The sequence below is a fragment of the Nicotiana sylvestris genome, chromosome 11, assembly GCF_000393655.2.
Source record: "Nicotiana sylvestris chromosome 11, ASM39365v2, whole genome shotgun sequence".
In the NCBI taxonomy this organism is placed as follows: Eukaryota; Viridiplantae; Streptophyta; class Magnoliopsida; order Solanales; family Solanaceae; genus Nicotiana; species Nicotiana sylvestris.
The window spans coordinates 96859302-96872540 of record NC_091067.1 but is presented as its reverse complement, the minus strand read 5'-3'; the positions used below and the strand labels follow the sequence as shown (position 1 = coordinate 96872540).

Below are 13239 nucleotides of genomic sequence, written 5' to 3'. Positions count from 1 at the left end.
TTTGCCTCCGAGTCCTTTTTCTTTTTTTCCTCTTTTAGTTTCTTTTAAAGAATAACAAACAAAATTAAAATATTATCCCTACTAAATTAAAATAGTTAGGTAAAATGTTAACTAACTATTCTTAGACCTAGAAAAGTATAGGAAATTACTGAAAAGACTTATAAAATAGTAATTTTTCACAAGAAGAAAACATATTATTTGTGTTTTTTTCGTAAATGAAAGTAAAACTAATATCTAAAAGTGTGACTCTTTTTGTGATTTTTAATTTTCTTAAGTAAACCTACTAAAAAGTGAAATAAAGGATAAAATATATAGATTAAACTTAAAAAATATTTAAATATTGAAAATGGTTAAATTTTTTAAATATGATCAAAAATTAGGTGCTCACAGCTCTAAAATGAATTCAAATTAATTAGGGAGTGCTTCACCTTTTAATAGATATTACCTAACGCAAATTATGATTAATTGAGACTCCAAAAGAAATATTGAATGCGTAACTTTAAAAGCTAGATAAAATTATTGAATAAACAAAAAAACCTATCGTGTGTCCACATCTTAAAAGTCAAAGGCATAACGTTGATCTATCTTTTATTATCAACAAAAGGAACAGAAGAAAAAACACACCTTCAGTTAATCGGACATAAATTTAAATGTTAGCCATTTTTGCATAACTACCGTGGAATTCGACATTGTTTGCCTCTTTCTAAAAAGCTACTCCTACGAAAAAAGAAAAAGAAAAAGACTACTATGCACCCCTTTGACTTCATTTTGTATTTTAATTTGACGGGACACAGAAATTTTAAAAAACAAATAGATTGAGATTTGAATTTTGTAGTTTTAATTATGGCATATAAAGTATTAATGTTAAAGAGTTACTAAATATAAAAAAATATTATTTTAAAGAGATTAAAAGCAAAATAGAACATATAAATTAGAACAATCTATGTATGATTTTTTTTTTTAATTACTAAGGTATAATGTGTACTTTCTCTCTCTACGGAATCAAAGTATTTGTCTAGCATGTTTGGTCAAGCTTTTTCGATTTTAAAAGTACTTTTTTCTAAAAGTTATTTTTTTAAAAAGTTTAAGTGTGACCAAACTTTTGGAAGAAAAAAAGTAATTTCGAGGAGAAGCAGAAATAATTTTGGAAAAGCAGAAAAAAATAACTTCTCACCAAAAGTATTTTTTTGAAAAGTACTTTTAAAAAAATACGTAAAAATAATTTTTAAAAGTCTTACCAAATACTAATTAATGGTGAAAATTATTTTTCAAATTAATTAATCCTTTTAAAAAAATACTTTAAATTTAATTTAATTTTTGTAGGTTGGCCAAAGACGCTAGTAGTAGTCTCATCATGTTATCACTACTACTTCCTATCGACATGAGAAAGTAATTAAAAATCAATAATAAAATAAGCCAAATGAAAGTGCAAAACAGAAAAGAAGAAGAAAATAGATCAAAGAAATCTGAGTCTTTGACTTTCTTCAATCCCGTTTCATTGTCTCCTCTCTTTGTCATCTCAAAGATTCAACTCAACTTCTTCCCTAAGACAAAGGCTCTTTCCACTTCAATCTCACACCCAAAAAATTAGCAACTTTCCACTGTGATTATTGTCCTTTATTTCTTGTCAAACAAGAAAATGATGATTTTGAGAAGTAATGCACTATTTCTTGTTCTAATCTTGGGGTTTTCGTTAACTCAAATTCAGTCTCTACGATTTGAAATAGAATCAGGTCATACAAAATGCATATCTGAAGAAATCAAAGGCCATTCCATGACTGTAGGAAAATATCATATCATTAACCCAAATGATGGCCATCCTTTGCCTGATACACACAAAGTCACCGTCAGGGTAAATATTTACTTCTTTTTTTTTTTTTTTTTTGCTACTTTCATAGATTTTATGAGGTAAGAAACAAATGGGATTATTTTGTTTTTTCCAATTAGCAACTGGTTGTACTTGATTGGAGCTTTGTATGGTGCAATGGAAGGAAAAAAAATTATTTTTATGTAATTTTTAGTATAAAAATCTTATTTTTAAGATATTTAAGAATTTTGATGTTCGAGTTCCACAAAATATTAAATGTGTTTGATCTTGAATTTGGAACCAGAAATTCTATCTAAGACTAGTACAAGTATTTTAGCTTTTTATGATAGATGTGTCGGTTAAAGCTATGGATTTTCCTGCATTTTCTTGATGGGATATGCTAAATCGCTTAAAGCTTCATTTGGAAATTATGGTTGGTCAAGAATTGTCCAGCTGATTTGCGTTGACTCTGTAGTCAGAGGCTAAAAATCTATCAAGAATGGAATGTGTTCTAATATCATTCAGACAATCAGTCAACTATGCTTCACTTCCAAATTAGTTGGTGTCTACTATATGAATCTTTCGTATTTACTTACATTGTATTCGGGTCTTAAGGTAATTTGTTCTGATGGTTTCATATTCAAAGTTTAAAAATTGTCCTTGTTCTTCGATATGCCTTACTTTGATTATCTGGATTTCTTCTGGTTTAGCTGAGACGATATCTTTTCTTTGTTTTTTGTGCTTTAGGCAACATCTGAACATGGAAATAGCTATCACTATGCGGAAAATGTCCATGAGGGGCATTTTTCTTTTGAGACTGTGGAAGCTGGGGATTATCAGTCTTGCTTTGTTGCTGCTGATCACAAGCCTCCGGTTAAGTTGACTGTTGATTTTGAGTGGAAAACTGGTGTTGCAGCTAAGGATTGGACAAATGTTGCCAAGAAAGCCTCTGTTGAGGTAAGCCCTGAACTTTACTTTTTATCTGTGTAGCTCAATTTAATAATGGTTAGGCTCTGTCTATCTTTTGGTTTCAAGAAAATTAATGGCTATTTATAGCAATATAGCTCCGCATGCATTCTACAATTCGTGGTGTAAAATAGACCGTTCAGCCAGAACTCCTAAATCTCCGTGAACTTTTCACGTTTAGCTTGTTTAATAGAAGTATCATAATCCATTTGTGAAACGATCTGGATTGCGTCTTTTAGCACAGTTGATCCTGGCTACTTTCAACCTTTTGGGAGCCGAAACTTCAAAAAAGAAAAGAACGAAATGATTGGTTCATAAAGTTTGGGGGCTTTCTTCTTTGATCAGTATGGTATCAGATTTTTTGGGGTTCTCTTGTGCTGTTAAGTAATTTGCAATTCCTTTTGTATAGACGCTCCCAACTAGCATGGGTTGAGGTGTAGAGGTGTAGTTGATTAAGAATGAGATTAAAGTATATCTTTACAGAACTGTATGACTTAGATAGAGAATGTGATTGCCCAAGGCTTATTACTTAATAATTAAAAAGAACTTCTAAGTAATTCCTTTTTTCAGTGGAAAGAGGAAATGAGTTAGAAATAAAGAGGTCGTCACCTGAGAGATAATTGGTGACTCCTATTAATTGTTGTTCTAATGGATGTATTCTTTCATCAAAAGAGATGTAATTAGATAATTTATAAGAAAAAAGATATACTTAGATAAAACCATGTCACATGTTCTAATTTCTTAATGAACTACAATTAAAATTTCAAGACATAGTGTATTGACTGTTTCTTAATTTTGTTCATCTCTATATGTAAAGTGTACGCTTCAAAAACCAAAGTAATTTCCTGTTCTTGGAAAATATAGAATGATTTATTTTTAAATTTACAAATTAAAATCCTCAGCATTTCACTTATTATTATAGTTAGTATTCCCTGATATCTTGGGCCAAATATTAGGAGAAACTTAGAACTAACATTGTTAAATAAAAACAAATTTATAGCGTTTGTAATGTGGTGTATAACGTACATGGATTGTCTAAAAAGTACAGTTTGGTATCTTTAAGAGGTTATGTGGTCCTTATTTTTGTATTTAGTACATAGGGTATAATATTATAGGAAAATAGCTATAATTTGCAACTTTGCTGTCTCATTAACCAACAGCACCACATGTTTTCATCAAACTCCAACTTTTAGGCATCACTGAAGAGGTATGCTAAGCATATTTCATAGATTAAGACTAGGCTTTCTTTAAAAAAAAGAAAAGAATAATTCATTAAGAGAAAATTAAAAAAGGAATATTGGTATCCTCAAATTGACTTCGCAACTAGGTATACATATTTTTTTCTTCATATTCTTGGGATAGATCCTTTGATGTATCATTTTTAGTTTTTTACAGCTGCCATTTTTTCACTCTGCTCTCTTGTTGACTCGAACTCCTGGCCTCTTGGTGGATGTGGAGGGACCTTCCACTAAACTATTCCTACTTGTCACTAGCTATCTAACTATTTTATCACGCGCAGCAGGATTATATTGTTTAGCTTCGATTTCGATAGCTCAATGCTCGATTAACTCCTAGATGGTGACCTTTTATTTTCTGGCTGGTGGGGTGGTAAAAAAAAAACAAAAATCTGAAGTTCCTCAACACAGGGTGTTGAAATCCATTGATTGTATTAGTTTGCAATACTGCAGCATGAAGTTGACATACTGTTTATTCTATGCTGTCTATGCATTTCATGTGATGTGCCATCATTGACTAAAAGCATCCCACCAATGCTTTGTGTAACCTTTTAAGACTGATTATGTTGAGAACCTTGTTGCGTCCTCCTCGCCCTTGAGAAATAGAAATGATGACTCAGTTGTAGTTGAACATGTGACCATCTCTTAAAGCTCTTTCTTGCCTTTAGTTAAGTTAATCGTCTGTTATTCAAAAGTTGCTGCCAGAATTATTGGTCATGTTTCAAAAGTTGTGTCGAGGTACATTCTTGTTATATGTAGTTGGTGTAATGTGTCCTAAAACAAGGGGTAGGGGCTGGGGAAGTGTGGAGCAGAAGAAAAGAGCACCTCCTGGTTTTTTAATATGAATGTGATGACAACATGTTCTGAAGATGAATGGAGACACATGTAATGTTTTTTCATCTCTGCTGTTACTAGGCAATGGAGTTAGAACTAAAACATATGGCTGAGACTGTCCAAGCCATCCATGATGAGATGTTTTATCTCCGAGAAAGGTGAGTTTAATCTTATGTTTTGTTATTTATCTGAGCCTCGTGAATCTATGCTAATAATAACTAAGTCGATAATGGTGCAGGGAAGAAGAAATGCACGACCTTAACATATCTACCAACGATAAAATGGCTTGGATGACTGGCCTGTCCATTCTTGTATGCTTGTCTGTGGCAGGTTTGCAGTTCTGGCATTTGAAAACTTTCTTTGAAAAGAAGAAGCTTATCTGAATCATTCTGATTTTATGGTACTCCATTTTCCGTGTATAACTTTTACATAGACAACATAGTTAAAGATTGACTTAGTGTGATGTACGATTTAATTGTCAATGAATATGCTACTATTTAATTGGGAATACGCTCATTGACTATGTTGTTCGGACTCTCCGAAAAAATCGATGGGTGGGTGTCGGATCTTCCAAAAGTAGTGTATTTTTGGAGGATCCGACACGGGTGCGGCAGCTGTTTTGGAGAGTCCGCGCAACATAGGCCATTGATCAATTATCAAGCAATCAATTATTTCTCAACCTAAAGTTAGTTGGAATGAATAATATGAAAGATTTTGTTATTGCCGTTATTGTTGTTAAAAGTATGCTTGATAGGACAGTAAAATAGGGAATATTTATGGAACTTTAAGTGCCAATTGAAAAGAAAATGTAAATTCAAATTTCATTTCACAACCCTTAAGTTAGTTGTGACGTCTAACATGATGCGTCTACGTAATTCTCAGAGCAGCAGTTTAGACATGTCTATGCTTGTTAGAGCTACGCATTAAGCAACAAAGGTGGTTGCCAATAGACACAGTTTATTTATCTGATGCATGTGACTACTGAATTCAAAGAATAATTGGGTAACCTTTCCATTTTCTGCGTTGGAGATAGGGGGTGGCAATTTAAGCCTAAATTCATTCAACCCGTTCAATCCGCTCAAGTTTGGGTTGATCATTGACCCGTTCATTGTTGAACTCAGATCATTTGACCCAATCCATCTCATCTCATCTAAAGTTAGACTGATTTTTAGCCCAAATTGATCCATGAGCAATTTTGGTAAAATATCTTGAAAATAATTTTTTTTGTTTTATATATATATATATATATATATATATATATATATATATATATATATATATATATATATATAAGAACAAGAAGAAGAAGAAAGGTTTTCGATGGTAAATAAATAATTTATAACACACATTAATTAAAGCTTAGTAAAAGTTAGATGAGTGGGCTATAACCCAAATTTTAACTCATCTTGACCTAACTCATATAACCCAAGTAACTTTTGGGTGGGTCATTGATCTGCCAAAAATCAACCCGAGCCGCCCATTTGACACTCATATTTGGAGGTCAAGTGTCAAACTCCAAGTTCTAAAAGTTTCCACTCTTTAGCCCAAAACTCATTCCTAAAGAAATGTATCCAATTCAACGTCGACCAAAATTCACCTTTGTAGGCATCTGTAAGCGATATTTCTCCAACCCAAAGAATGATAATATTTCAATAGATCATAAATTCGTCAAATTGTTAAATTCTTGCAAAACGTATTTTGACTTGTGGTAAAGTTTATGGGTAACTCTATTGTTTACGGATAAAATCGGGGGCAAAGTTTCCCCCGATTCCCCAATAAGCAAAATAAGGGGGAAGCACGATTTGATGCGTCTATAAGCAAAGTTGAAGGACGCCTCGGATCGGAACCCTGGAGGAGTGAACGATGCACCTGGGATCGTGCACGGTAAAATAACGGACCCAGACCAAGTAAAGTTTCTAGACCACGGGAAATGCAGGGAACAGTTATGCATGACAAGCAGGGAGCCGTAATACTCGCCCTTAACCAAATATTATGGCGCGAATCCCGTCCGATATCAACTGCAGATCGATATTTACCGGAAAAAGAAGATTTTTACCTTATTTAGACTTGTACTAGGATGAAATTCCCCTACTATATAAAGGGAAAAGTTTCTTTTATTTTTACACATGGTTAACACGCACAAAAAAAAAAGCAATAAATGTTTATTTTTGTCTTCTAGCTATTATTCAAAGTGTTCTTCAGTCATTCCTTTCTTTACGCTCCCCCGAACTTATATTGAGGGTCCAATCGAGGTCGAATTTTACTATTCAACCTAGGATCATGCTTGATCATCACATTAAAATTGGTTTGATCTTTCATTTTATCTTTAATTTAATTACTTGTTGTTCTTAGATCATTCGTGTTGAATTAAATCACATATCCTTTGAACCGCGTACAAATTTTTATTGTTACTTTTTTTGGGGGGAAATAGTTTGTTGCCCACCATGGGAAAAAGGATAATAGTGGTGATTTGATATGAATCTCCATAACACACCATGTTTTACGTTTGTTCTTTGAAGTTTTGGTTCTAGGTTAGTCCAAGGGTGTCAAATTATTAGTGACCCACTTGAACATTGACGCTCAACCAGGCTACCATAGCAAAAACAATAACGTGATACCTAGCAATGATATGCCGGTGTTGATCCCAATGGTGCCCCAGTCACCGACCCGATCGACGCTAACTCATAGGTTGCCATCAACATCAATCTACCAACTGACCTCGAAAACAGCGTTCGCGGGGAACCTCGACCATTAGCTCGAGAAGCGCCCGAAGGTGAAGGGGATGGTGTGAGCCTACAACTGATCTTTGAAATGTTGCAAGCTCAGCAAGCGGCAACAGCGCAGTTACAGAACCAAATCCAAGCCTTTACCAGGGTCGAGCCTAAGCAGACCAGGAGAAATACTCGAAGGGGTGAACAAGTTGCCGTGGAACCGGGAGAATTCAGGCCTGGGGAAACTTTTGACGTGATGAAGATGATCGAAGCATTTACAAAGCAATTAGTGAAGTCTGGCGAGAAAAAGCTAGAGGCCAACGACAAGAAGGTGGAAACTTACAACTCTAGGGTCGATTAGATCCCGGGAGCTCCGTTGATATTGAAGGGACTGGAATTTAAAAACTTCATTTAGAAGCCCCCCCCCCTCCGAGCACAACACCGAAGCTGATCCTGAAGAGGTTCTGAATGCTCGACATACCCAAGTATAATGGGACTACGGACCCAAATGAGCATGTAACCTCCTATACATGCGCAATCAAAGGGAATGACCCGGAAGACGAAGAAATTGAGTCAGTGTTGCTGAAAAAATTTGGGAAAACCTATCCAGGGGCCAATAATATGGTATCACAACTTGCCTCCAAATTCTATTGGCTTGTTTGCTATGCTTGTAGATACTTTCTTAAAGGCCCATGCCGGCGCAGTCAAGTTCGAAACGAGAAAGTCAGACCTTTTCAAGGTCAAATAGAGGGATAACGAGATGCTTAGGGAGTTCGTATCGAGATTCCAGATGGAACAGATGGATCTGAACCCGACCGCGGATGATTGGGCCGTTCAGGCATTTACTCAAGGGCTCAACCACCGAAGTTTCATGGCTTCTCAGCAGCTAAAATAAAACTTGGTAGAGTACTCGGCGGTCACCTGAGCTGACGTCCATAATAGGTATCAATTGAAGATTAAAGTCGAGAATGACCAACTCAGGGCCCCTTTGTGGTATGTTTACCTCGTCATAACAATTGACAGGTCTAAGAGAAGCATCGATCAAGAGTAGAGGCCAGTATGATATCGATACCAGCATTGGAGGGAAAACAGATCCGAACGCCACCCGACAAGGAACGACAAGAGAAATGATCAAGGACCGAGCAGTCGGGGCTTGATTAGCAACAGTGTGTTTGATAGGTTGCTTGTGAGTAGAGAAACACTGAGATTGTTAGAGTATAATTTCAACATAGACGCTGCAAGTATAGTGTCAATCATAGGACGTATCAAAGAGGCCAAGTGGCCGAGACCACTGCAATTCGATCTCGCCCAGAGAGAACATAGCTTGATGTGCAAATACCGTAGTACTCACTATCATAAGACCGAAGATTATCGACAATTAAGAGAATTAGTAGCTCGGTTCTTAAATAATGGACACCTTCGGGAATTCCTAAGCGAGCCAGCCAAAAACCACTTAAGAAATAGGGACACCAGCAAACAGGTCGAACAAGAGGAGCCCAGCACGTGATCAACATGATCATTGGGGGAGTTGATGTTCCCCAAGGGCCAATAATAAAATCGACCAAAGTTTCTATTACGAGGGAAAATGCACCCAAGATTATGTTTCAGAAGGATCTATCTCGTTCAACAACGAAGATGTCGCGGGCATCATCCAGCCTTACAACGATGCACTGGTAATATCCGTACTTATCAATAAATCTCGGGTTAAGCATGTGTTGATTGATCCAGCTAGCTTGGCTAACATCATCAGATCGAGGGTCGTAGAACAACTAGGGTTGTAGGACCAAATTGTACCAGTGGTCCGGGTATTGAACGTGTTCATCATAGCATGCAAGACCACAAAGGGTGAGATAACATTACTGATAAACACTGCTGAGACCACCCAAGAAACAAAGTTCTACGTTACGAAGGGGATATGAGATAAAATGCCTTATTCGGAAGGCCATAGGTTCGCAACATGAGAGCTGTGCCTTCGGCCTTATATCAGGCGCTTAAATTCTCACTCCGGGAGGAGTCAAGATAGTCTACGGGGAACAGCCGACCGCAAAGGGAATGATCGTTGTCGATGAAATAATCCTGGTGCCCGTGGTTTCGATATAAAAGAATAGGGAACCGACCAGAGAAAAATAAACTAAATAGCAATCAATGGTACTGGCCATAACAGAGTCGGGAAAATAGGAAGAACACAGAGCAGACGACGAGGATGATTACGGCGTCCCGAGATCTTTTACAGTGCCCGATGACACTGACTCCACCAAATCGATGATCGAGGATTTGGAGAAGGTTCTTATTGATCGAGCACCTACTAGATCGAAAGGTATACATGGGCACGAGATTAACCCCCGAGCTCAGGAAAAAATGTATTGATTTTCTTAAAATTAATGTCGATTGTTTCGCCCGGTCCCATCTAGACATGACAGGGATCCCACCGGAGGTGATGACTCACAAATTAAGCTTGGATCCAAAGTTCCATCTAGTCAAACAGAAGAGAAGGCCACAGTCCAAAATCAAACACATATTCATCAAAGACGAGGTATCTAAACTTCCAAAAATGGGTTCCATCCGGAAAGCTAACTACTTGGATTGGTTAGCTAACGTAGTAGTCATACCTAAAAAGGGAAATAAACTTAGGATGTATGTAGATCATAAGGATTTATACAAGGTATGTCCGAAGGACTCTTTTCCTTTGTCAAATATTGATCAAATGATCGATGTGACGGCAGGACACGAGATACTGAGTTTTCTCGATTCTTATTCCAGGTACAACCAAATTCGGATGAACCCAAGCAATCAAGAAAAGACCTATTTCATAACCAAATTCGGCACCTACTGTTATAACGTAATTCCATTCGGACTAAAGAAGGTTGGTGCCACATACCAACGCCTAGTTAACCGGATGTTCAAAGAACAAACAGAGAAATCAATGGAATTTTATATTGATGATATGTTGGTTAAGTCCCTACTGAGGAAATACAACATGAAGCTAAACCGGAGAAGTGTGATTTGGGGGTTAGCTCAGGCAAGTTTTTCGCATTCATGGTATCTAACTAGGAATAGAGATCAACTCGGGAAAAATAAAGTCCATAGAAAACATCACCATAGTCGACAACCTTAATGAGGTATAAAGACTGATTGGGCAGATAACTGCATTGGGCCAGTTTATTTCAAGATCTTCGAATAAGAGCCATCGATTTTTCTCACTTTTGAAAAAGAAGAGCAGCTTCTCTTGGACCCCGAAATGCCAACAAGCCTTAGAAGAACTGAAGTGATACCTATCGAGCCATCCCTTATTGCACATCCCAAAGACGGACAAAAAACTATACCTCTACTTGGTGGTTTTCGAGGTTGCGGTAAGTGGTGTCCTGGTCCGGGAAGAAGAAAGTACACAATTTCTTGTTTATTATGTTAGTAGAACCCTAGGCGATGCCGAAACGTGGTATCCGCATTTAGAAAAATTGGCGCTCACCTTATTAAGAACTTTTATTCAATGCCACCCCATATGTGTCATGACTTCTTACCCATTGAGGAATGTCATGCATAAACCCGAGCTCTAGGGTCGGTTTACCAAATGGGCCGTAGAAATTAGCTGGTATGATATCGAGAATAAACCCCGAACTGCCATAAAATCTCAAATTTTGGTGGACTTTGTGGCCAATTTTACACCAGCCTTGATCCCCCGTGGTCAAGAAGGAATTATCGCCCATCTCCAGGATTAGCTCGGGGATATGGACCCTATTCACGGACGGCGCCTCCAACACGAATGGGTCCAAGCTCGGTATCGTGTTGAAACCACATGGGGGTAGCATAATTAAGCAGTCTGTTAGAATTGTAAAATTTACTAACAATGAAGCCGAGTATGAGCTATGATTGCAGGTCTAGAACTGGTTAAGATCCTGGGGCCCGAAGTGATTGAGTCCAAATGCGACTCCCTCCTTGTCGTAAATCAAGTCAACGGGACGTTCGAAGTTAAAGAGGAACGGATGCGAAGGTACTTGGATAAATTGTAGGTGACCTTACACCAATTTAAGGAATAGAATTTATAGCACGTACCTTGGGATCAAAATAGTGAGGCTGATGCACTAGCCAACTTGGGGTCGTCTGTCGACTCCGATGAATTCAAATCAGAGGCAGTGGTATAACTGATGAACTCGATAGTGGAAGAAGGTCACGCCGAGTTAAACTCAACAAGCTTGACTTGGGATTGGAGAAACAAATACATAGACTACCTAAAGATAGGAAAATTGCCATCGAATCCCAATGAGTCGAGAGCCTTGCGCACCAAAGCTGCCAGGTATAGCTTGGTCGAGGGAAAATTGTTTAAGAGTTCCTTTTTCGGCCCACTAGCTAGGTGCTTGGGTCCGGGGGAGACTGACTATGCTATGAGAGAGGTCCACGATGGCACTTGTAGGAACCACTCGCGAGCAGAATCCCTAGTACGGAAGTAAATCAGAGTCAGTTACTACTAGAACGAGATGGAGAAAGATACGGAAGACTTTGTACAAAAATGAAACGAGTGTCAAAGACACGCCCCAAGGATTTATCAACCGGGAGAGATGCTTCACCCGGTCCTATCATTATAGTCATTTATGAAATGGGAGATGAACATCGTTGGTCCCATGCCATGGACGCCCGATAAAGCCCAAATACATACTATTCATGAAACATTATTTCTCCAAGTGGGTCGAAGCTCAGGCATTCGAGAAAGTTTGAGAGAAGGAGGTCATCGACTTCATTTGGGATCACATAATATGTCGATTTGGGATACCATCTGAGACTGTTTGTAATAATAGAAATCAATTCGTCAGCAGCAAGGTAAGGAAGTTTCTCGAGGATCACAAAATCAAAAAGATACTTTCAATAGCTTACCACCCTAGTGTGAATGAACAAGTGGAGTCAAAGAACAAAACTGTACTCCAAAACTTGAAAAGAAGCTAACCAATTCAAAGGGAAAGTGGAAAGAAATCTTTCCCGAAATCTTGTGGGCATACTGAACGACTTCAAAGTCGAGTATAGAAGTTACCTTGTTCTCTCTAGTCTACGGCGCTGAAGCCTTGATCCCGATCGAGGTGGGGGGAACCGAGCCTAAGGTTCCAATATGTTACCAAAATGTCAAACGGTGAGGCCATGACCATGAGTTTGGACTTATCAGAGGAAAGTCGAGAAGCCGCCCTGGTCCGGTTAGCTACCCAAAAGCAGTGAGTGGGGAGGTACTACAACCGAAGAGATAACCTTCGACATTTTCAAGTTGGGGACTTGGTGTTAAGGAAAGTAATGCTACACACCAAGAACCCAAGCGACGGGAAACTCGAGTCGGGAAACAATGTACAACTACCGAACAACTAGAACGTAGCACACTTAAAGCGGTAATACTGCTAAGGTACGAACACAATTCCCTTTTGAAATTTGTTATACTATTGATTAACCTATGCAGGTACCTAGCCAAGGGCAGATGTGACAATTAGGTCTGAAAGCACGTGTTGTACTCTTTTTCACTTGAACCGATTTTTTCCAAAGTGGGTTTTACAACAAGGTTTTTAATGCAACAACAGTAAACGTGCTACCTTAGTTTTGAAGGCTGGCCTAAAGCCGGAGTAGTCGATCACCCATACTAGACCGATAGTATTCGAGCCTTCACAAGTTTGGTCTCAAATACCGGGGGTCATTACCCACCAAGTTAGGATCTTTA

The 13239-nt window shown here is 37.8% G+C and overlaps 1 protein-coding gene across 1 annotated transcript; it reads left to right on the top strand.

Annotated features, from left to right (window-relative positions):
* The first annotated feature begins 1373 nt into the window (after positions 1–1373).
* Positions 1374–5350, top strand: LOC104210847 (transmembrane emp24 domain-containing protein p24delta7). The gene is made up of 4 exons (XM_009759821.2): positions 1374–1852; positions 2555–2764; positions 4924–5000; positions 5081–5350. Exons 1-4 carry the CDS (start codon positions 1640–1642, stop codon positions 5223–5225), a joined length of 645 nt encoding a protein of 214 aa, XP_009758123.1. The 5' UTR covers positions 1374–1639; the 3' UTR covers positions 5226–5350.
* The last annotated feature ends 7889 nt before the right edge of the window (positions 5351–13239 follow it).